General features: G+C 44.7%; 2 protein-coding genes across 2 annotated transcripts in view; both read right to left on the reverse strand.

Annotated features, from left to right (window-relative positions):
* EMB1441 (zinc knuckle (CCHC-type) family protein) overlaps positions 1–25,076 on the reverse strand; it is a 162,524-nt gene that overhangs the window by 91,875 nt on the left and 45,573 nt on the right. The window lies entirely within an intron of this gene.
* LOC147897242 (uncharacterized) lies at positions 4,697–20,071 on the reverse strand. Its single transcript, XM_087380817.1, has 3 exons — positions 19,285–20,071; positions 19,102–19,181; positions 4,697–4,852 (listed from the first exon to the last, which is right to left on the reverse strand). Exons 1-3 carry the CDS (start codon positions 20,069–20,071, stop codon positions 4,697–4,699), a joined length of 1,023 nt encoding a protein of 340 aa, XP_087236943.1.

The raw sequence follows: 25,076 nt of genomic DNA on the forward strand, positions 1-25,076 counted from the left end.
TCTATCCATAGCCTGGCGGATATTAGCTCTCGCAAGTGCTAGCATCTCCCGCATCTGAATCACAAAGTTCGCGGCACTAGGCACTTTCTGAGGTACTCCAACTATAGTTGGATTGGCTGGTCTATAACCATAGTTCAGCTCAAATGGACTGAACCCGGTAGAGGAATGTTTTCTATCATTGTAGGCAAACTCCAACAATGGCAACCACTTGTCCCACGTATGTTGCCTCAATGACACATATGCCCTCAGCATATCCTCTAAAGTCTGGTTGACTCTCTCCCTCTGACCATCCGTCTAAGGATGATCCCCACTACTCATTCCAAACTCAGTCCTTAGTGTCTCAAATACCGTTGTCCAAAAATGACCGGTAAATCTGACATCTCTGTCTGATACTATGGATCTAGGCAATCCATGTAGACGAAATATATGTCTAATGAACAAATCCGCCACTTGCGGGGCACTAACAGACTCTCTAATCGGAATGAAGTGAGCCATCTTGGTTAGACGATCAACCACCACAAGGATAGAATCATATCCTCCTTGGCTCGTAGGCAGCCCTACAATAAAGTCCATGGAAATGCTCTCCCACTTACTTAGTGGTATCTCCAAGGTTTGTAAAAGTCCGGGTGGCTTCACCCGCTCGGCCTTGCTTACCTAACACGAGAAACACCGTGTCACATATTCATGAATATGCTTTTGCATCTTTGGCCAAAAGAAATCTCGCTTCACGAGATCTTATGTCTTCTCGACCCCTGGATGTCCCGCACACGGGCTATCATGGCATTGTCGAATGACTCTCTGCCTGAGATCATTCTGACTAGGTACTACCACCTTGCCATTTCTAACTAGCATACCATCCCTTATGGTATATCTTGCATAAGTTTGGCCTTTTCTGGATGCCAGGTCATCCTTTTCACTTTCCCCGGGTTTTAACACATGAGCCTTAGGCCATAAGCTCTGGACAAACTCGTCCACCTTTTGAGTTTCTCTTATCTCGATCATTAGAGCACTCTCTAATACCGTGAAACTCAGGTTGTGCATAATGCGAGATAACGCATCAGCAACCTTATTGTCTTTTCCTCTTCGGTACCGAATCGTTAGATTAAACTCCTGCATGAGCTCTGCCCACCTAGCTTGGCGGCCCCTCAAGTCAGGCTGTTTACAAAAATGTTTCAGAGTATCATGATCTACATCCACATAAAACTCTGAACCATACAAGTAATGCCTCCATGTTTTCAAAGCATGGATAACAGCATACAACTCTAATTCATAAGTTGGCCAATTCCTTTGAGAGGGAGAAAGCTTCTTGCTTTCAAAGGCTACTGGCCTTCCCTCTTGAAGGAGGACTGCTCCTACCGCTATGCCACTTGCATCGGTTTCTAGGAACAACGGTTTCTGGGGATCAACTATTTTTTACACCAGTCCTGTGACCACAGCTTGTTTTATGGTGTTAAAACTTTCTTGTTGATTCTGTCCCCAAATAAAAGGTACTTTATCTGAGGTCAGATCAGTCAATGGCGATACTATTCCGGAATATCCTTTGATATGACTTCTATAAAATTGGACAAATCCCAAGAATGATCGCAACGCGGTCAGACTCTGAGGGATTGGCCAAGTTAGTATCGCAGCCACTTTCTTCGTATCCATTTCTACCACCTATGGAGTAATTATGAACCCTAAATATTCAAGACTAACCATACACAGTATAGTTTTCTTTTTATTTACATAAAGACTGGCTTTCCTCAAAGTACTGCACACTATTCTTAAGTGTTCACGATGCTCAGTAATACTTTTACTGAATATCAGGATATCGTCAATAAAATGTACTACGAACTTTTCGATATACGGACGTAGTAAATCGTTCATAAGCATGACGAAGGTCGCTGGAGCATTGGAAGTCCGAAGGGCATTACCAAATACTCATAATGGCCAAACCTGCTTCTGAAAGCGGTTTTATGCACATCCTCGGCTCTAATCCGGATTTGATGGTAGCCGCACTTAAGATCTATCTTGCTGAAAATCACGGCTCCATGTAATGCATCTACCAAATCATCAATCCGAGCCATCGGATACCTGTGCTTAACAATGATATTATTCAATGCTCTGTAATCTATACAGAGGCGAAACGTATCATCCTTTTTCTTCTTTAATATCATTGGCGAAGCAAAAGGTGAGAAACTTGGTTGAATCTGCCCCAACTTGAGGTATTCTTCCAGTTGTCTACGCACCTCCGCCTCTTCAGCAAAACTCATTCTATAGGGAGGTCTATTTACAGGTTCTGCCCCCGGGATCAGTTCAATCTTATGTTGAACTTTCCGCTCTGGAGGTAACCCATAAGGTAGTTCATCCCTAAAACATTCAGAGAACTCCTCTGTTATAAGATTAGCCAACTTAGCCATCTCACCACTTTGCGTAACATCAGTGCTAGCCGAAGAATCATCAACCGGCTCTACCGATGCTGTGCAAAGGAATAAAAACTCTACTTGAGCTTTTCTGATTTCCATCACGGAAACCAACGGTCCCTGAGGTATATCTTTCTCACCTCGCAAGACATAAAGCACATCATTCATCTTGAATTGATATACGTGCTTTTTCCAATCAATGGCTGGATTCTTCCTAGAATGCCACACCATACCTAGGGCTATATCTGCATGAGCAAGCTTGGTCATTTCAAAATCAAGCTTCTCAACATAGCCCTGAATCCGAAGCTCCAACTGGGTAACCCTTTGGTCACATACTTCAGTTGAACTTCCGTCTGCCATCGTGACTGTATACGCATAGTCAGATGGACTTGTCTTTAATTTCAGCCTCTTTACGAGCTTGGAGTTAATCACGTTGTGAGTTGACGCCAAGTCAAACAAACAACACAATGACATCAGGATTGGCCACTTGCCCTTTCATTTTAATTAACTCCGTATCATTAAAGGCTGTATATCCCGTTGCTGCGGGCTTAGATAGGATGTTATCAGGTGCACTCGTCACTAACTTAGCAACAGACACACATAACAAACAAGGTACTAACCTCTGAGAAGGTCCCGCCAATTGCATATGCATATGTTCCGCATTGGGACTCTCCTGCATTTCCACGTCGCATTCAGATATTATCATATTAGCCGTGCGACGGTCTTTATTCAGTGGACAATCTTTCCACTGATGTCGCTGAAGGCAGCCGAAGCACAATCCTTCTTTTCTAGCTTTCTCTTTTTGTTCAGGGGTCAACGAGGACTTTGACCAAGCCCGGGCTGCCATCGGAGTTATTTTTCTTTTCACCCCAACGGTGGTACTTGTTTTTACTGGTCCCTCAACCGGCTTCACCTGCTTGGTTTGGCCACTTGGCTGAGAGACACTTGTCTTTGAAGTCCATTTCCTCTGAAATCCCCCTTTTTTCGGGTACTCATACTGAGTCCCTGCCTGCACAAATCCACCAGATCTACCTCTGGCATCCTCATAGTTCAGGGCTACTGCAATAGATTCATCTAATGTAGTCACATACTTAGCCCGAACTTCCATTTCGTTCAGTCCATAGATATAGTCTTTTAACTGAACCGACATAGGGAGAGGGTCTGTTATTTTCATGACACATTCCCTGAATTTGTCGGTGTACTCTGCCACCGACAGACTACTCTGACGAAGATTTCTATAAGCATCCCAAGCTCGGGACTCTTCATCAGGTGGGAGAAAGTGTTTCTTAAATTCAGCTTTAAACCCTTTCCAGGTGGTAGGAGCAACTTGATCCTTCTGTGGCTTTATCCACCATCTATCCGCTGCCTCAATAAACAGGTGTGTGGCCTCACGGATTTTCTTTAGATCAGATCTAATTTCACAAATGGCGAAGGTTTCTTCCCACTTGTGTAACCAAACCTCTATCACATCAGAGCTGCACTCGGTCATCCGACCAGCGTACTTCTCCGGTCTATAATTAGCGACATTAGGCACTTTGACCCTTGCGCGATCTAATGAATGTATACTGGGTTCTGGCTCTGCTGGAGCTTTGCCCTTATCAATTCTAGACGGTCTAGCCGACAAGGCTTGTACCATCTCCCTGATCTCGTTCTGACCAACATTCACTTGAAGCTGCTGGTTCATAATCTGCTGTAAAGCATCTTCTAATATCGAAATCCTACCGATCAAAGTAGGTGCTGTGTGATGTGACATTTGTTGTGTAGACTGTGCTCTAGACTCACTAGGATTCACCCTAGAATTCTGCCCTTCTGCCTCCATAGTTTCAAAAGGAAAAATGGATTTTTTTTTTCAGTCTTTTCTAGAACCCAAATAAAAGATATATATACACTTCTTTTCTATTCTGCTTTCCTGTTTTTCTTTCTCCTGCGCCCTAAACTCCCAATTATATAATACTCTGAACGTTCCTTTTATGGTGCAGAAATAACAGGACCATATATAAAAACTGTATCGAAAGAAGGTGCTCCCTGATTTCTCCTCGAAATTTCGATTGGTCCTCTTTGTCGTATTTATCTCTGGTTCGTTTTTTTAAAATATATATCCCGAGTTCAACGATCGGGTTTTAACCATCCTGGGCTACCCACAATCTTTTCCTTCCACCGTTAAAGATACCAAAGCGCCTCTGATGCGCGTCGGTTCATCTACGACCTTCTGGACCTGTAATTTCAATTAGGTACGAAAAACTGGCAGACAATGGCGATGACGACTCTTCCTGTTTTCCTTGTTACACCGTCAATCAACCAGGATCTCTGTAAGCTATAGATGAAAGCGTTCTGATGGAGGGAGGCCTGCGTAATTGAACGTAAGTGCGCGTCAACCAGGTCCCGTCCCGTACAGTCTTCGTTACGTCAACTATGACCCCAGGCCTTCGTTCCGTTCCACCTCCTAATATCTGCACGCAGTAATACGTCAAAATCCCACAAGGTAGATTATCCGCTGACTAAAAGAGGTCCCGTACCCGTTGACGGACCACGTTCCTTCCCGTGGCTTCGTATATATCTGGTCAGCCACCAAGTACCGATGTCGACGGACCGTATGAGATCTCCGTCAAGATAGTCTACGCCAAACGATACGTAGGCCAATTTGTCCGTCGTCACCACGTTACACCAACAGTCAGTACGTCAATTTGGCGCTGAGGTCGTTCGACGATCCCTCTTCCATCTCCTTCGTAGCCTCGGCTCTGATACCAACTGATACAAACTCTATCTCCTCTTGCTTAACACACACAGATCACGGGCGATGGCATCTATTCTTTCCTCCCGGCCTTCTCTCTTGGATCGCATGTGTTCTAACTAATTCGTTCTTTTCTTTTCCTCATGCATATTCACGAGACCCTCATTTCCCTAGATAGTTCCCCTTGCCAAATGTCATCATTTTAGCCTTTCCACTTGGTGCACCATTTACCCCTCTCTTAGGGCACATTTAAAACCACTTGCCCCTTGGCATTATTGCACATTTAGGTGCACCTAGGCCTTAGCACTCATAACTACCTAGTCAATGCCATTTCACCCTCACCTAGGACCTTGGCAGTTACTTCTCTTGACCATTTCATTTACGCACATTAACTATTACAAAAGTTGGTCATCTAAGAGAAAATGCCCACCGATCTTTCCGAGGTCATGCTATCTCGGCTAGAGCATAACATAGGATCTCATGCTAGCGAGGGTTCCCAAGGGTGTGAGGCAAACAAAGGGATACATAAGACCCCCCCCAATGGTTATCTCCCCTGCATCTACATGCACAAAATGCCTACAGGAGGTACCATGAGGGTAAACACATACACATGGCCTACATCATATGGTGACCAGAGGTGTTTACAAAGAACACAATAGTTTATTCCATTCATTTTGGAGAACTATCCAGGCAGAGTACCTTGACTCAACATAAAAGAGAGATACGGAGCATATGTGGAGCTGGTTCAACAAGCATAATCATCATAGGAGGCCCCATCTTGTGGAGGCACATCAACCGAAAGTAAATTGGCAGTTTTTGGTTTTGTAGTTGCTTCCTTCTTGGCAACCATTATCTTGACAATCTGCAACAAGGAAGCCATATTGGCATGCTCTTCCATTGTAGCATAACAAAACATTGCTTCATGATTTGGCTTTCCACATATTTTGCATAAGCAAACCATGAGAGGGTCTAACCCAAGAATTGGGCAGTGTCTACTCTCTTACAAGGCTAGAAAAAACTGGAAAGCTTCAAAGTATAAGCATTTGGTGTAGAAAAGACTTGTAACCAAATTCCATAATAAAAATCATAATGGAAATGATACTTCAACTTACATGCTTCATAGAGGTGGCTAAATGAAAGTATTCCGAGCAAATCCAGGTATAGAAACCTAAAAGAAAGTTGTAGCCACAATTGTACCGATGCTATTCAACACTTTAAAATATCAGAAATGCCAAAGTAGCATCTAATGTAGCACCAAATTCATAATACTTTCAAAACTGTTCAAAACAGAGGCCTGATCTTGGAGGGCTTGGATCTCCCTCTTCAAAGAAAAGAAAAGAGGGCTTTCTAGCTCAAATGAAAGCTTACATATGGGCGAATCTCTAGTGCAGAGGTCAGGCATAATGTCGCGCGGCGTTGCTGGCTGGAATGTCGCCAATGTCGACTGGTTTTTGGCTCTGTTCTCCTCGAATATACAACCACTGCTGCTCAAACTTGGATACAAGATAGTCCAAAGTATGGGAAAGCTTTCCCTAAAAGGAATTAGAAAGAGGTGGAGCAGAGAAGGAGAATACATGAAAGAGAGCTTCGACAGAATTCGGGGAATGGCGACCAGCAGCGATGATCATTCTCTAGTTCCTTGCATGTGGAAGGCCGTCTGTACGAAGGGTCTCCCCAGCCAGAAGGACTCTAGAAGAGGTCGCCTGTAGGAGGAGAATTCAGCCCTCCAAGTGGTTGGGCATAAAGAGGCAAAATGGAGACGAAGGTGGAGGTGGGGAAGAAGATGATGACATGGCATAAATGGGCTCAATGAGGATCATAGTGCTCTGATACCATGTTGGAGAAGTGAAAGGAAAGCATGGAGCTGAACACAAAACAAGAGAATGCTTATCGAATAAAGAAGGGTGATGTCCATATGTAGACACCTCTACATGAGCCACCAAGCTCCACAATCATCTCTTCAATCAGCTCCTAGAATCTCTCAATCAGCCTATGTGGCATCTACCACCACCTAACAGTGCTTATGGGCACCTAACTGTGCCTCTAGCACATACACATAGAACCCAAGGTGTGCCTGGGGCATACACCTTGAGATATCCAACATGCAGCTCTTGGGGGCTTCTATTATTTTGTCACTTTTATTGATGACTTCACCAGGTACACTTGGATTTTCGCTTTCAAGCATTTTATTTCCTTCGCTGAGAATGAGAGTGGGCTGCACATTGCTCACCTTAATACAGATAGGGGGGGTGAATACATGTCCAAGGAGTTTATACCTAGATGAATCCAGGAACATTCCCAAACAAAAACACAACATAGTGCAGTTTCAATCTCATGAGAGTCACTCACAAGGTTGAAAACCATAAACTCCTTCACGCATAGCAGGGACTAGCTACTATGACATCCCCACTGACGTCATCAGCGCCCAACAGTGGGGGTAGACAATAGTATAAAAATATGCTCTAAAACATACAAATCCACACACCCACACATACTTGAGCATCCATTTATACAAAGTCTTCGTACTGAGTTTCTGTCGGCACTCCGAAGGTGAAGGGCAGACTCCACACATGTCAAAGGAGTTTGCTGTTTTTTTTGCTTCACGTGGCATACATCATCGATGCATGGTGCCTTATACTCCTCAACAAAATCCCATGGCTGAGCAGAAGAATAGGTCAGTGGCAAACACTTGCCTAACAAGTTGTGGTTGGATGCCGTCATGTGTGCTAATTACATCTTGAACAGATGTCCCACCAAGGCATTGCAAACTATCACACCTTATGAGACTTGGATGGGTTGTACGCCTCGCATTTCTAAGGGCTACAAGCTCTATCACCCCCGCACGGGCAAGTCTTTTGTCGGTCGGGATGTTGTGTTTGATGAATCTACCACTATGCCTTTACTGGACTGTCAAAAACAGCCCGTTGTTGATGCCCCATATATTTTTGACAGCTTGATGCCTTTGTTTCCATCCCATGCTCAGGATGAAGTTCCATCTGAGGTTGTACCTCCTCCATCTGTTCGTCATTTGCAGCCACATGTGCAGCCAAATATTCAGCTTGATATGCCTCTCATTGATCGGGAACATTTGCACAGGGCTCTTGACCAGGAAAGAGCTGAAATTCGGGAACCCAAAAAGGTACCCCGTTGGCTCCTTGACACATTAAAAGACAGTAAACAAGATATTCCTCTGCCAGCCCGTACGAGAGTAGCTGTTCGGAAAGAGCATGCTAGTTTTGTTGCTTATCCATTGGTTGCTACAGCATGCAACGAAGAGCCTTTATGTCGTCATCAAGATGCCTTTCAGAATGATTGTTGGTTGAAGGCTATGCAAGCTGAATTGGATTCTATCCATCAGAATAACACTTGTATCCCTACAGGATGAACATGTGCAACCATGACATTAGATATTCAGGTATCCTGAGCCATGTCTAGGATACTTCCGCCCATACAATTGAGGAGGGTTTGTAGGCCATTCTATGGGCTATCCATAGATGCCACATATTCCCTGGTATGTGCCTTGTAGGCCTAGGTATAGTCAGTTAAGACTATTGGTACAATTAGTACATATACCACCTAGGTCAATTAGGACACTTAGTCCACTTCGGGCATTTAGCCCTAGCCTGTTTAATAAGTAATTATTTATGTATAATATTATTATATTGAGAGTGATTATGAGGGACGTTTCTTAAATGAATTATTTTTCAATACTTTTTTAAGGTAATAACAAGGGTACAAAGGGATGTCTATGAATAAGAAGATTTATGTTATGGGTTTTGTCACATTGGCTCCCCCTTGAGCCTCCACTTCAATACAGCAACTCGTTTTTGTTCTTCTATCACTCATTTCTGAGCTTCCATTGTCTGCCATAGCCAACATCAATTTCTCAGCTAGTGGCACAATCATCAACCATAATCCTTACTTTTCCCCTCTTAATATTTCCATGCATCCTTATTAAATCATGAGAACCAAAGGTGGGCTGCCACTTTGCCAATGACAGGCAGCACATATAGGTGCTCTCCTCATGACAAAACTCTAGGTTTATTTAGGGCATTAGCTCCTGACTTTTGGTTTCTAGGGCATTTCTAAGCAGAAATGATTTTCACCTAAACTTTTCGAGCAAAGATTTTTTTGCTTAGCTTTTTCACATTCCTCGGTTCTTAGATGGAAATATCTTTGTGGTTGGAGTTTCTTGGACTATGCCTGAGAAACACCCTTTTTAATGACATTGGCAAGGCTGCTGCTCCCCGCTCCTCCTGCTGCCCTCCTTCCTGCTCCCCTCCTTGCTGCCCCCTCCCTGCCCTCCTTGCTTCTCCTCCCTCCCTCCCCTCCTTGCTTCTCCTCCCTCCCCTCCCCCCTACCTGCTGCTCCCCCCCGACTCCCCTCCCTCGCTGCTGCAGCCCCCCCCCGCGCGCTGCCTCCTCCCTCCCCTGCCCCCTTCCTGCTGCTCCCCCCGCCTCCTCCATCCCCTCCTTGCTTCTCCTCCCTCCCCTCCCCCCTACCTACTGCTCCCCCCGACTCCCCTCCCTCAATGCTGCAGCCCCTCCACCCCCGGTGCACTGCCTCCTCCCCCACGCACTGCCTCCTCCCTTCCCTCCCCCCTATCTGCTGCTCCCCCCGCCTCCCCCCCCCCCGCTCTTTCTTTGCTCCCCTCCCCCCTCCTCTCCTCCACTCCTCCTCTCCTCTATCCTCCCCTCCTCTCCCTTCCTCCTCTCCTCTTGCTGCCCCCCCTCTCTCTTTGCTGACTCCTCCTCTCCTTGCTCATTCCTCTCTCTCCCACCTTCCTTTCACCCTCTCCCTTAATCTGGAGTACCCTATCCTCCTTTCGGGGTCTCCTGGGCTTCAGGAAAGCGGACGGAGTTCTTCTTTGTGTTTGAACCAGCCTTTCCCACCTCGATTGACGAATGGGTTCCCACTCAGTCAATTTGTTACCGCCCACACCGGCCGCGAGAACCGTCATTCTCAAAAGACAAGCTGCAGCAGTTGCAAAAGGATTTGGAGCATGAGTGTTCCACGACGCTCTTCGCACGCATCCATGGCTCCAACGCCTCCAAGTCACAAGCTAGAGATTAGATGCTTGCGGAGCTTCCCCAGGAGCTCGCCCCCCACATTAAAGATGTTCATTTGTTGGGACGAGGTTTCTTTCAAGTGTGCCTAGATTCCCCAGATGTCACGAGAGACCTGCTATAGGCCGGGTTTCTATTTCTAGGCTACAAGAGGATTTTTTTGTTTCCCTTTCAACTGGGCTTTGACCCAGTTGAAGAGGACAAGCAGAGAGTTTCTATTTTCATCAGAGTCCCTGGTCTCCCCTCAGTTTATCACCCGCTTCTTTCAGTTATTGGCGAGAGGTTTGGTGTGGTAGCAGAGATCCCCCCTCTTCCTGGCGAGCCCTCTTCGGCTGCTGAGGCGGTCAGGACGGATGGGGTACCCAGGGTTAGGGTCATTGTCCAAGACCCTAATATTTCAGATGACCACATCATGCTACAGCGACCCAATAGGTCTTTCTTCCGCCAGAGATTTGAGGTTGCAGGTCGGCAGGACCAGTGCAAGATTTGCAGATCCTCGGGACACTTCGCTAGAGATTGCCCAAAGAAGAAAAAGAGGCCCATAAAGCAACCAGCTCGTACTAGCTTACAACAGAGAGCAGGAGCACGACTTACCGCTCCACAGGCACCGCCTCAGACACGGGCTCCCCCCCCTCCTGAGGCTACTCGAGCCCCTCCTGCACCCCGTACCACCTCTGGCCCACAGTGAGTTCCGGTCAAGGTTAGGCCCTCTACTTCATATCACACCTCCACCACTTCGGAGGCTACCCCCTTGGAGCCTCAGGAGGAGGCTAGTGTTCAGGAGCCTTGTTCGACTCCACCCCAAAATCAAGTTCTACGTTCCTTAGCAACCCAAGTTGTTGGCACCTCATCCGCAGCACTTCCTGATCAGGACTCAGTACAGGTGCCTCTTTCTTTGGATAGAGGGAAGGGGGTCTTACATTCTCTCCCTACTTCGGTAGGAATCCTTCGTACCCCCTCCCCAGGACTGCTGGCTCAGCGGAACTCCTTTTCCGCTCTGGAGGACCTCTCTGACCTCCGAGATGATGATTTTGTACCTTCCACTTTCGGACAGCCAGTTATCGGCATCCCTTTTTAGAGATCTTTCTCTCTCACACCTATGGACTTTCCTCCCCTTGGACCTCATGTGTATGGCAGGAGGTCAGCTCCGGTGGAGGGTTCTTTTTCCGCCACCAAGTCGGGTAAGGTATTCCAACCCGTTTCCTTTCGCCGATGAGGTTAGCCAGTTGGAATATACAGGGATTGGGCGGCATTCCTCATCGCCGTCGCAGACACCTGATCAGGAATCAGCTCCATCCAAGTGTTTCACGTGGCTCGCTAGACATTCTTTTTCTTCAGGAACACAAACTGGATGTCAGAGATTACTCCAAGTTAGGTAAGCTGCTTTCAGGCCCGACTTTTTAGCTTCCTGCCTTGGGAACTAGAGGAGGTACATGCATATCAGTTTCGAATTCCATTCTCCCTCTGATCATTGGACACAGTACCATAACCCCCTCTAGGGCCCAGTGGGTTTTACTTCTGATTGACGGACGTAAGGTTGGCTTCCTCAACCTCTATGCTCCGAATAACAAAGGGGACCGTGTTCTGTTTTGCAAAGAGTTTCTCTCGTGGGCTGACATTGCAAATTCGTGGACTATTGGAGGTGACTTCAACATGGTTGAGGCACCTTCCGATAAGCAAGGGGGCAGAGAAGGTGGTATTCATTTTCCGGTAGTTTTGTCCATCTCAGAGCCCCATCTGAGAGGACGGTCTTACAGTATCAGGATACCCAATGCCTTATACACGGATGAGACTCTCACAGAGGCAGTCTTGGAGATCTGGGTTTCTCACATGCAGGGGCGGGTGGCAGGCCCTCCACATGTGGCCACAGCACTTGCCAGTATCAGCGACTTTTATCACTCCGTTGCTAGTGCTCGACGAGGTGAGGTACTGAGACGAGAGATTGGTATCCGCCAGCAGTTGGCAGCCTTGCAGAGGGAGGAGCAGAAACGACCATCAGATGCTTGGGTACAAGAGCGCCCTGCTATGGCAAGGGCTCACTTGCAGACATTGCTTGATCAGAGAGCAGAGTATGCCTTCCATGCACGGGAGTCCTTTTGGATACAGATGGGAGGGAGAGTCAATAAACACTTTTTCTCTACACTTGGTCCCAGACATAGTAGAGAGAGTGTCAGGCAGCTTATTGACTCTGACAACGTTTTGCAGTCTCATCCGGATATCGTCATGCACTTAGCGACAGACTTCTATGCCTCCCTTCTTTCCGCAGATCCTGACACACAGGCTAGAGATGTGGCTAGAGATGAAATTTGGCAGAGTTTACCTGTGTTGGTCAGACCAGAGATGATATGCTCACTTGATGCACGCTTTACCAACACAGAGGTCAAGACTGCTCTCTCGGCCCTTCATAAGGGCAAATGCCCTAGTTCCGATGGTCTTACTCCTTTTTTTACAACCTTTTGGGATATGATAGGTGATCATATTACTTCAGCCCTGCAGGGCATTTGGGACTCGGGTGAGATGCTTGACTCACTGACCGAGGGACTCATACACCTTATCTCGAAAGGTGGCAACAGGAATTTTGAATCCCATTGGAGACCCATCACACTTTTGAGAACTCTATACAAAATCCTTGCCAAGGTCATCAGCATCCGATTGCAGCCCCTTCTTCCAGACCTCATCCATGATACTCAGACACGCTTTGTGTATGGCAGGAGCATATTTGATAATATCTTCACCTTTTGGAAAGCCACAGAGTGGGCTATGTAGAGCGAGCGGAGGCTGGCGGTTCTACTCCTGGACTTTGAGAAAGCCTATGACAGAGTAGATTGGGGTTTTCTTGAGGGCACTCTTCTACGATTTGGATTTTCAAATGCATGGATTAGAGGGGTGGCCTCCCTTTACAGATCAGCCGCCAGGTTTTGATTGGAGGGGTAAGGGGTGACAGGTTTCAGATTTCCAGATCAGTTCGTTAGGGATGCCCTTTAGCCCCCTTCCTCTTTCTTTTTGTGGCAGAAGCTATGAGTATCTTCCTTAGATCTCAGGCTGAGCTTTATGGGTTGAGATTGCCCTTGAGACAGGAGCAGGAGCTTCTTGACTGTGACTTGGCTAATGACACTGCTATTTTTACTGAGGCCTCTTCACAGTCACTTGATTCTTTTTGGACAGCCTTGGATATTTTTTGCTCAGTTGCAGGGGCACACATTAACTGGCATAAATCCTTTGGCTTTTGGATCAGTAATGAGGACACTCCAGGCTAGGGAGTTGACATTGGCTTTTCCTGGATTCAAAAGGGCGTTCCTGTCATATATTTGGGATGCCACGTAGGATTGGGCATCTCTCCAGCACAGCAGTTTGCCCTAGTACTAGAAAGTATAAGAAAAAAGCTCCTTTTTTGGAGCTCAGCCAAGCTCGACCTTGCCTCTAGAGTTGTGGTAGTGAACCAGGTTCTCTTGGCCACCGCCTGGTTTGTGTGTTCTTGTTGGGGCCAATCTAGAGATTGCATCACTCAGCTCATTAGACAGCCACGAATTTTTTATGGAGTAGACTTGATGGCACGGCAGATGTTGCAGCGAGGGTGGCCTAGGAGACCATTATTCTCATTACATGGGAAGGGGGCCTTAATATCATTGACCCGGACTTGCAGTGCAGGGCATTGCTTTGTAAGGTGGTGGTGAGGGGACTCATGCCTGGGCAGGAACCTTGCAAGGATTTCTTTTTTGGATGCATTCAAGCTTGCACACCTACCTTGGGAGATGATTGGGTGGACAGCCCTCGCTGGATTATTACTTCTGCCTCTCTCAGGTCTCCTGCCTCTCCTCTCATGACTGCCATCCTAAAAGCTTGGGGGAGCTTCAGGAACACTCTTAGAACGGTTCCACCCTCTAGCCTTGAAGAGATTGATAGGCAGCCGATCATTTGGAACGATAGTATACTTAATGAGCATGGCAGACCACTGGGCACTTCCCATTATATGCAGTGGTCTAGATGGGAGAGAGGCCTTGCCTACACAATAGGCACCTAGAAGGCTTTTATCAGGCTACCTGAGGATCAGAGGCTTCAGTCCATGAGTCACCTCAGAGGGGTAGCACACAGGATTCAGCAAATAGATGCAGCCATCCCGGTGGATTGGACAGTTGAGATGCCTATTACTTCCACCACTTGGATGGGAGCTTTTTCGAGGACAGCAGTTCCTCTACAGGTGATCACTCTTCGAGATCTCGGGAAAGATGCTCTAGTCTTTGACGTTGGGGATGGAGTTATACTCTCTAGATCCACTGATGATATTCTTCTAGAGGTTGCCTTTCAGCCTGTCAGAATTGCTGGTTTTGTGGACCATGGAGCAGGCTTGCAATGGTACATAGACCCCGACCCTCTGCTCTTGGCCCTGGGATCATGGAGGTTGTGGTTATATGGAGGTGCACCTATCAGGTGCTTGCAGTGGGACCTAGGAGAGTGGGAGTGGATAGATCATGGACATCGAGAGAGCGGGATTCCCTTCTTTCGTTTCACGGTTGGTAATGCCAGGAGATTTCAGCTGAGCAGTAGAGGTTGGATTCCCTCCAGAGCCCCCCATTGGGATAGCTTCTTCATCACCGCAAATTTGCGTAGGAATTTCTAGAGGAGGCTCTGGAAATCCCTCAGAAATAGAAAGCTCACTCTTTTCTTTTGACTTTCTATTCATAGAGGGATTGCAATGAACCTGTGGAGATCACGATTTGGGGCTGATCCCACTTGCCCTCGCTGTCATTCTATAGAGGAGTCAGTGCGACATTGCCTTTGGGACTGCGATCAAGCGAGAATTGTTTGGAAAGGAGTTGCTCGAATACTCAGCATTTTTCATACTTTCCCTTTCTTCATGACTTGGGGCTCGGTCGCATGGTTATCCCTTACTGGGCCCCAGGTGTTTTATGAGGGTAAGCCGTCTTCTTGGGCACTCTCGATCCGCCGACAGGTGATAGAGCCCTGCTCTCTTCAGGATGTACCACATATTCCTTTCAGAGCTTCACATGGTTCAGTGGACACCTCTTGGGAGACTTTGGCTAGCATTTCCTCTTGGCACATTTGGAGAGCCAGATGCACAGAGGCCTTCGATGACACCAAGATACACCCATCACAGGTGTTCACGGGTATTTGGAGTGACACGGTTCACACTTTGATAGCCATATGAGCTAGCATGCAGGCCCTTCACGGCCAGCCTCTTCTAGGAGGACTATATTTCTTCGAGTTTGGAGGGGTTCTCCATTTTTCTTGGAGGTTGCTACCGGATTGAGATGGCACTATCAACCCCAATCCTTTCTTTTTGGCTCTTGTGCTTTTCATGCATTGCATGGTGTATCCCGTATTCAAGTATTCCCATATGAAGCTTGCCATAACGGTTTTCTTTAATACTTAATAAAAGTCTCTTTTTTGCCCCCCAAAAAAAAAAATGACCCCTTTCTTTTTTAATTGGAAAAAATCTGAGAACAAATCTAGTTTGTTCCACCTCTAGATCTCCCCATTGTATCATCGTATACTAGGGCATACATGATAGCTTCTTCAAAGGTTTTAGGAGAATTTCGTCTCATCTTAACCTTATAATTGTCTAAAATGGGTATTCTTGACCCCATGGAAATTGTTCCATCTTTACAAAACGCATTTATAGCGTCGTCTTTTCTCTTTTTCTTCCCCATTATAAATTGGTCGCTTTAGGTCCTTTAAAATATTTGACGTTTCTCTAAGTCAAGAGGTAGACGCGTCAAATTGACGAGGAGGAGTTAGCTACAGATTGAGAATCTGATAACATAGAGATTGCTTGAGTTCAAGTTTCTAATGAGTCATTAATACACTCCAACAGAATTTCTATATTAAGGGTTCAGTTTTCTAAGTTTGTGAATTCCATAACTGCCATAGTCTACTTCCTCCAAATCCGAAGACTCCTCGTTTGTATCGTCTTCAACAACAGCTTTCCGTTCCTCGCCCTTTCCTCACTTTCGGTAATTATCCTTTTTCGCTCGGGACTCGTCATCATAGAATAAATTTCTCCCAGAAATAATAAAGCAAAAAGCTTTATCTAAGTAAAAACAATGCAATGTCTAGTACCTTGTTACTTGTTCGAGGCCTTGGAATTCAACTTTGAAGTATATTTGCTCTCCTCTTGACGCACGATTTTGATTCTTTGATCCTGCTCTCAAAGTCAATCGACCAAATCCAGATCTCTGATCTTCTTGATGTCGAACTCCCACGGACTAGTCTCCTTTTATTGAAGTTGAAGAGGTTGGGAGATAAAAGAATTGAGGACATATATACACATACTTTTTTTTTTTGTGAAACTAAGAACATAATATTATGAAACATCCATTTTACAACAGGGCAGTGCTCAAGAAAAGAGCCAATGCCCTATCCATCAGAAACAGTAAAAGAAAAGCTGAATGCAAGAAACATCCAAATCTTCCTCATGCAAGGCATCATATAAGGACTGCCGCAATGAGGCCCGTAAGAACTCATAAGGGTGCTAAAGGGATGAATTCAGAAAATGCATGATTTCGCTATAGCCAGAGGGTCCATAAGGCCCAGTATCTGATCCAATGAAAGAAAAGAGAATACTGGGACAAAGAAGCTGATAATCTGCCAAACATCAAGAAAAACCTCGAGAACCTGTGTGCTGGAAATCTGAGAGATAAAAAATAGGAGATCTTGTCCAGAAGGTCTCTGGAATATGAACAAAACCACAATTAGTGTTGAATACTCTCAGAAGTATGATGACATCTTGGACAAAGAGGAGAGGCAATCCTTCTTTGAGCCAATTTCACTCCCACTGAAAAAATACCAACAATAAATCTCCAGAGAAAGAGCCTCTGCTTCAATGGCATTTTCAACTTCCATATCAATTTCAATTTTCCTTTCCACCAAGTTAAAGACTTATTCAGATGCCAGAGAATTTGCATGATGAGCAATCCATGGAGGAGGTGATATCAATCGATAAGCCTGTATGGAAGTCAATAGATGCAAAGGCTGAGAGGACAATCCTGGACTTGAAGACTGAAGATGCCAATCTTGAAGCCTGTCTCTTACTTTCAATGTTGGAATCAGAACCAAAGGGAGTAAGAGATCTGCAATAACTTTCCATATGGGTCTATGATGCATCCCAAGATTGTAGTGTTGGCATGCTGCCGGAAAAGAGAGAATATGCCCCTAAGTATCTACCACATCATCAATGAACCGGATGCCCAACTTCATGAGATTGTAAGCTTTGATTGGTTGTTGTACAGCAAGAGAAGAGTAAAAAACAGCACTCCAGTGAAGGCTTTCCATTCGAAGCGATGAAGCTATAGAAGCAGGATGGGGAGACCATTTGATGCGAGAGAGAACATACTTCCAATCCTGAATCAAGGCAGTAGAAAATGGGCATCCAAATATTTTACCTTGAAACTTGCCAAGTACTACTTCCGATGGATCAACTAGCCAATGCCCATAAGCATTTGTGCGCATCTAGCCACACAAAAATGCTAACATAATAGACCATGGCTGCTTTTGCTGAAAAAAAGCCTTGAGCATAGTGATCTTTTTTGCCAACACGTGAAATTTGAAGTTTAGAATATTCAAACCACCATGCATTCTTGGTGAGCATAGCAGGTCCATTTTGAGTAACCTTAAAGCTTTTTTATGAAGCTTAGTTTTCCAAAAAATCTCCATGGCTTGAGACATAAAAGATGAGAGATCTCGAGATGACCAATGTAATAAAGGCAGGTAAAACTGGACATAAGCTAAAACAATGGACTGGACAATTCGAAGCCGAACATGCAAAGGCCAAGTGGAGATCTTCCAATATTCTAATTTGTCCTGAATTTTGTTGAATACCCAAGACATTTGTTGCTTATTTCTGATTTTCCAGCAATTGGATAACCCAAATGTCGGCAAGAGTTTTCATTTCTGAAAATTAATTTTTAGACCAGCTACCAACCCAAAATCAGAAAGGGTATCCATCAATAAGCGAAGCTCCGGAGGACTATTCTTTGGCATGAAGAAAGAATCATCTGCATAAGCTTGTGCAATGAAAGGCCGTGAGCCAGGAATCTGAAGCCCCACTAGCTGTCCAGTATCAACCAGATGCCCCACTAGCTGTCCAGTATCAACCAGATGGTCCATATAAAGAAGCAAAGGATGTGAAGCAATAGCATAGAGCAAAGCACTGAGAGGGCATCCCTGTCGAACTGATCGTCCCAGAGTCTAAGATTCAGACAAATGATTCCCTAAAAAGCATTGAGCAGTGGAATCTGAGTAAAGCCAATATATGACATGAACTAGCTTTGGCCCAAAACCAAGTTTAGACATGATTTGAGAGACATAATCCCACTGTACCATATCAAATGCCTTTGCCACATCCACCTGCATGACCAAAACATCTTGAACTGAATATTTAGCATATTCCATTGCGATGAGAGTATTGGAGATATTATCATGTATCTTCCTTCTTGGAACAAAACCATATTGCCTGGGATGAAATCCATCATGAAGAATATCCTTTATCCTATGAACCAACATTTTAGCAATAAGTTTATAGATAACAGGCATCAAAGTGATGGGCCTCCAATCATCCATAGTCTCACATAGGAGTTTTTTGGGCACAAGCTTGACCAAACCATGCTTCCAAGCTGAAGGAAGATGTTGATGCTGCCAGGCTACATTAATAAGCTTCAAGATTGGACCCTACAATTCAGCCCAGAAGGCTACAAAAAATTCAAACGTCAAACCATCCCAGCCAGGGGATTTATGTTTACCCAAATGTTTGAGGGCTTCATCCAATTCAATATCTGAAAAAGACATTTCCAGCAATGAAGCTTTTGGCAAAGAAACAATAGGAGAAACAAGATCAAGAAATTTGCTCCGAGCCAATACATGTATATATGTATATGGACATATATACACAAAAGAGAATACTGTGATAAAGAAGCTGATAGTTTGCCATATATCCAGAAAAACCTATAGAACCTGTGAGCTGGGAATCTGAGAGATAAGAAATAGGAGATTCTGTCAAGGAGGTCTCTGAAATATGAACAAAACCACAGTAAATGCGGAATACTCTCAGATGTAAGATGGCATCTTGGACAAAGGGGCGAAGCTATCCTTCTTTGAGCCAATTTGACCCCTACTGGAAGAATACCAACAATACATCGCCATAGAAAGAGTCGTTGCTTCAAAGGCATTTTCAATTTCCATATCAAATGCAATCTTCCTTTCCACCAGGCTAAAGACTTGTTCAAATGCCATAGAGAATTAGCATGATGTGCAATCCAGGGAGGAGGTAATATCAAATGATAAGCCTGTATAGAAGTCAATAAATTCAAAGGCTTAGAGGATATGCTTGTATTTGAAGAGCAAAGGTGCCAATCTTGAAGCCTGTCTCCGACATTCAATGTCGGAATTGGAAGCAGAGGGAGTAAGAGATCAGCAATAGCTTTCCAAATGGGTCGATGATGCATCCCCAAATTGTTTCGTCGACATGCTACTGGAAAAGTGAGAATATTTCCTTGCATATCCACTACATCATCAATGAACCGGATACCCATTTTCATAAGATTGTAAGCTCTGATGGGTTGTTGAACAGCAAGGGGAGAGGAAAAGACAGCACTCCAATGAATACTTTCCATTCTGAGTGAAGAAGCTAAAGAAGCAGGATGGGGAGACCATTTGATGTGAGAGAGTACTTGCTTCCAGTCCTGAATCAAGGAATTAGAGAATGGACAACGAGGGATTTTACCTTGCAATTTGCCAAGCACCACTTCCGATGGATCAACTAGCCAGTGTCCATAAACATTAGTGCTGCTCATCTGTCCACACAAAATTGCCAACATGATAGACCAAGGCTGCTGTTGTTCAAAAAAAGTCTTGAGCATAGTGATCTTTCTTGCCAACACATGAAATTTGATGTTGATTATATTCAAACCACCATGCATTCTTGGTGAGCAGAGCAAATCCATTTTGAGCAGCCGTAAAGCTTTTTTATGAAGCTTTGTTTTCCAAAAAATCTCCATGGCTTGAGACATAAAGGAAGTGAGATCTCGAGATGACCAGTGTAATAGAGGAAGATAGAACTGGACATAAGCTAGAACAATAGACTGGACAATTCGAAGCCGTACATGCAGAGGCCAAGTGGAGATCTTCCAATATTCTAATTTGTTCTGAATTTTGTTTGCCACCCAGGACATTTGTTGCTTATTGCTGATTTTCCAGCCAATGGGATAGCCCAAATGTCTTACTATATTTTCAGGATAAACAATCTGGCCTGGCCACAAGATAGCATGCCAGTCACAATGCTTGAGTGGCAAGAGTTTTGATTTCTGAAAATTAATTTTAAGACCAGCTGCTAGCCCAAATTCTGAAAGGGTATCCATCAAGAGGCGAATCTCCAAAGGACTATTCTTTGGCATGAAGAATGAATCATCTACATAAGCCTGTGCAAGGAAGGGGCGTGAACCAGAAACCTGAAGCCCCTCTAGCTGTCCAGTATCAACCATGTGATCCATATAAAGTAGCAAAGGGTGTGAAGCAATGGCATAGAGCAAAGCACTGAGAGGGCATCCCTGTTGAACTGAGCGTTCGAGAGTCCAAGACTCAGACAAATGATTACCAATAAAGCATTGAGCAGTGGAATCTGAGTAAAGCCAATATATGACATTAACTAGCTTTGGCCCAAAACCAAGTTTTAACATGATTTGAGAAACATAATCCCACTGTACTGTATCAAAAGCCTTAGCCACATCCACCTGCATGACCAACACATCCTGTTCTGAATATTTTGCATATTCCATTGCGATGATAGTGTTAGAGATATTGTCATGTATGTGCCGTCTAGGAACAAAACCATATTGCCTGGGATGAAGGCCTTCATGAAGGATATCCTTTATCCGATGTACCAACATCTTGGCAATCGGTTTGTATATAACCGGCATCAAAGTGATGGGTCTCCAGTCGTCCATAGTCTCACATAGAGGTTTTTTGGGCACAAGCTTAACCAGACCATGCTTCCAAGCTGAGGGAAGATGTTGAAGCTGCCAGGCTACATTTATAAACTGCATAATTGGACCCTTCAGTTCAGGCCAAAAGGCTTCAAAAAATTCAACCGTCAGACCATCCCAACCAGGGGATTTATGTTTACCCAAATGCCTAAGAGCTTCATCCAATTCAACATCCGAAAAAGACATTTCCAGCATTGAGGCTTTGTGCAATGAGACAATAGGAGAAACAAACGTAGTAAATTTGTTACGGGCTGAAATAACCTGAGGTGTAGAAGATGATGGCTGAGAAAAGAGAAGCTGGAAATGATCCAAACATTGCTTTTCTAGCTGAGATAGAGTCTGGGTCCAAAGGTCGTCTGGTTTCCTGACCCTCATAATAGATTGGCTTTGTCTATGTGCATGTAAGTTCCGGAAAAAAGATTTCGAGGAACAGCCCTTATCTAGCATAGGTTTAGCTCTGGCCCGGATCTGCCATTTGGACAACTTGCGTTTATCATTGGCATCAATTATGGAGGAAGCACAAGACAATAAATGCTGCTCAGAATCAGATAGAGATCTTTGATGACTAATCTGTACCAAATATTGCTTGTATGATTTTGCCCACTGGATATGCTGTCTGGTTTCTGCCAGGTACCATCTTCCATATTCCTTAATGACATTTTGAATGCGATGTATGAAAGAGGTCCAGATCCTCCTGAGCGTGGGAAAGCAATAGCCTGCAAGCCAATCTGATCATATGCTGGAAATTTTCATGAGATAGATATAATTGATTAACCTGTAAATTTCTGACTGAAGAGGGCTGCAAGTCATCCAAAGGCATACCAAAGGAAAGAATGAGCCATAGTGGAGTATGATCAGATAATTGCTGTGAATAATCAGTCCGCATTTGACATGTATATTCATCATATTGCTGAGCATGAAGAAGATAAAATCTATCAAGCCTGGCCCAATATTCTGTGAAAGCATTATGATGATATGTAAATCCCAAAACTGATGGGAGAGTTGCTGTCCATAAATCTGCAAATTGTAGAGATGATGTCATATGTTCCCATTGCTGAATTTCAGAAGGCAGCATATGGGATTTATGTGTAGTGTTGTCCTTCCAGTGAGGAGAATTGTTGAAATCACCACAAAGTAATGCATTTGAAGACCAAGGATATTGCTTGATGGAGTTCCACATTTGAGCTCTTGATGCTGAATTTTGAGAAGCATACAAAGATCCTATCTCAAAAATCTCTCCATTAATCATACATTGGATAATCATCCATCTTCCACCAAGATCATTATATGCTATCAAGGGTTGCAAATCATGTCTGGCTAAAATGCACAGCCCAGAGAACTGTCCAGATCCTGAATAAAATATATCATATCCAGAAAAAAACCCATGCTGGCCAGCCAAAAAATGCTGATTATGCTCTTGTAGACACACAACATCCGGATGAGTTGTATTTATATAATGCCATAAAAGCCTCCATTTATTCTGGTTGCAGAGACCCTGTATATTGTAGGAAAAACATTTAAGAGAAGCACGCATGAAAATATATACAAGAGATGATCTGTCTTCAAAAAGTACAGGAGGCCTCAAGCCTCTGCCATTGCCACAAGGTCTTGCTGACCCTCAGCATCCAATTCCCTGATAATATCATCTTCTTCACAAAGGGGAAGACCCTTCTTGACTGCATTAACCCATGCCTTTGAGATGGGGTTGCATGGAGAGGTAGAAGATTGTCCTGGAGAAGGAGCAGAGGCATCCCAATTACGAGATTGGAGAGGTCTTTGTTTGAGGGGCACCGTCTTCTTTGCAGTCTGCCATCCCTCATGAGAAGATGGGTTATTTTCCCCTAACTTGCTTTTTCCTTTATCCTTATTTGGAGCTGAAATGGCCTGGGTCCCTGTATGAACTGAAGGCTTTGCTCCTTTAACTTCAATCTTTTCAACATATGTCTTCTGACCTCCTTTATTTGATGGCAGAGGGATAGCTGCTGGAGGAGGTGGATGAAGGATAGAGGGACACTCTGAAGCAAGATGCCCAAACTTGTGACAAGAAAAACAAGCTCCAGCAAAAATGCCCCATTTTAAAGTGAAATATTTTTTTCCCAAATTAACACCCTCAATCTCAACTGCGATAAGTATCCCACAAGATGCAAAAACGATTTTTATTACCTGTGGGACGAGGAGGACAGATCACTTGTCCCAATGTCATAGCTAAACCTGGAAGCTCTGTTCTCATGTAATCTGGAAAATCAACCACTTCAACCCATACTGGGCAGTGATGCTTAATGAGATTCTGATAGTCCTTATTAGGGGACCAGGGCATAATATGCACCATTTGTCGACCAAAAAATAAAGGAGACATTTCCAACATCTTTTGTTTTGTCAGGGCATCCAAAAGATGTACTTCATAAAATCCTCGCGAGGCAAAATAGACTCTTTCTACATAGCATCCACCATAGCATCCACCTAGGAGAGAATTCACCCATTGTCCCACATCATTAGCAGAGGGAATTTTGCCTGGGAAAAAGATGATCACTGCAGTTTGAGAGAGCTTCTTCAAAGGATGCACAAGAGAAGGCAACTTCATTTTGTAAGTGAGTTCCGGAGCAGGTTGAATCCATTCCCTTCTACTTTGTTGAAAATCCTCATTCAACATATCAAACACATATGAAGCATCTTCAGAAGAAGGAGCTATGGGGGGAGAGGTTTCCCGTGCTTGTCGTTTGGGTTCAGGAGAGAGTGCTCTCTTGACATAATATTTGTTTGCTTCTGCCATGGAGGCTGAGGGATTCAACCAATATCAAACGATGAGAGAAAGAGAGGGCTGCAGCACTGTACTGACGAAAGGAGGAGCAAGCAGAAACTGTACGGGAACACCGGAGTGAGGTACGTACAGATGTATGGAAAGGCAACATGTACGGAACAGAGGGGGTGAGGAGAAACGACGGGGCTATAGCTGTACGGAGGAGGAAGGGATGTACGGACGTACGGTGGCCCTGTACGGAGATATGAAGAAGACTGACCCGTACGAAATACTGAAACAGAGAGTATAAGCAGAAATGTACGAAAAGGAGAGCCTGATTTGATACGAAGGGACGGTACTGTACGGAAGAAGCAAAGATGTACGGACGAACAGAAGGAAGTTGAGAAGGAGAAATTCGATAGCGAGGAGGACAGCAGCGGGTTCAAACAGGCGTCGCAGGGATTAGCCAAAACAGTACGTTCAACGCCGTACAACCGTACGTCGTCCGTACAGACGTACGGACGGAAAGGGAGGTGAACGGGATCCTGGCTCTGCATCGACCTCTTCTCACGTTGCTCCCGACACACACACCAGACACACTCTCTCTCTCCTTTCCACTCTCTCTCTCTCTCTCACACACACACACACACACACACACTTTTTAGCTTTCTTGTACTAATACACACACACACACCACACACACTCACACACACACACACACACACATATATATATAGAATTGGGGTACATATATATACAGGAAGAGATTAAAGAACATGCAGCTAGAAAGGATAATGCTTTGAAAATCAGAATTGGGGAGCTTCCAGATGGATGGTATAAAGAAGATGAATCTTTTAGTGATACCTTAGCACATGTCCAAACAGCCATGCCTACTGTTGACTGGACAGCAGATGCCGATGACAATCCTGACAACCCAGATGATGATAGTGAAGCTCAAGTAGTTCATATCGGTCAACGTAATGGCCATGCTATCATTACGTTCAACTCATCAGACATACGTATAAAAGTTCTGCGACAATCTCACAAGCTGAAAGGGACGAAGATATGGATAGCCGAGGAACTCACCAAGGCTCAACTGAAGGATAAGGCAAAGGAATTAGCAAAGGTTCGGGCTGCCAGGAAGGA

This window comes from Dipteris shenzhenensis, chromosome 10 (assembly GCF_047967505.1).
Source record: "Dipteris shenzhenensis isolate YYH24624 ecotype China chromosome 10, Dip_SZ_1.0, whole genome shotgun sequence".
Lineage (NCBI taxonomy): Eukaryota > Viridiplantae > Streptophyta > Polypodiopsida > Gleicheniales > Dipteridaceae > Dipteris > Dipteris shenzhenensis.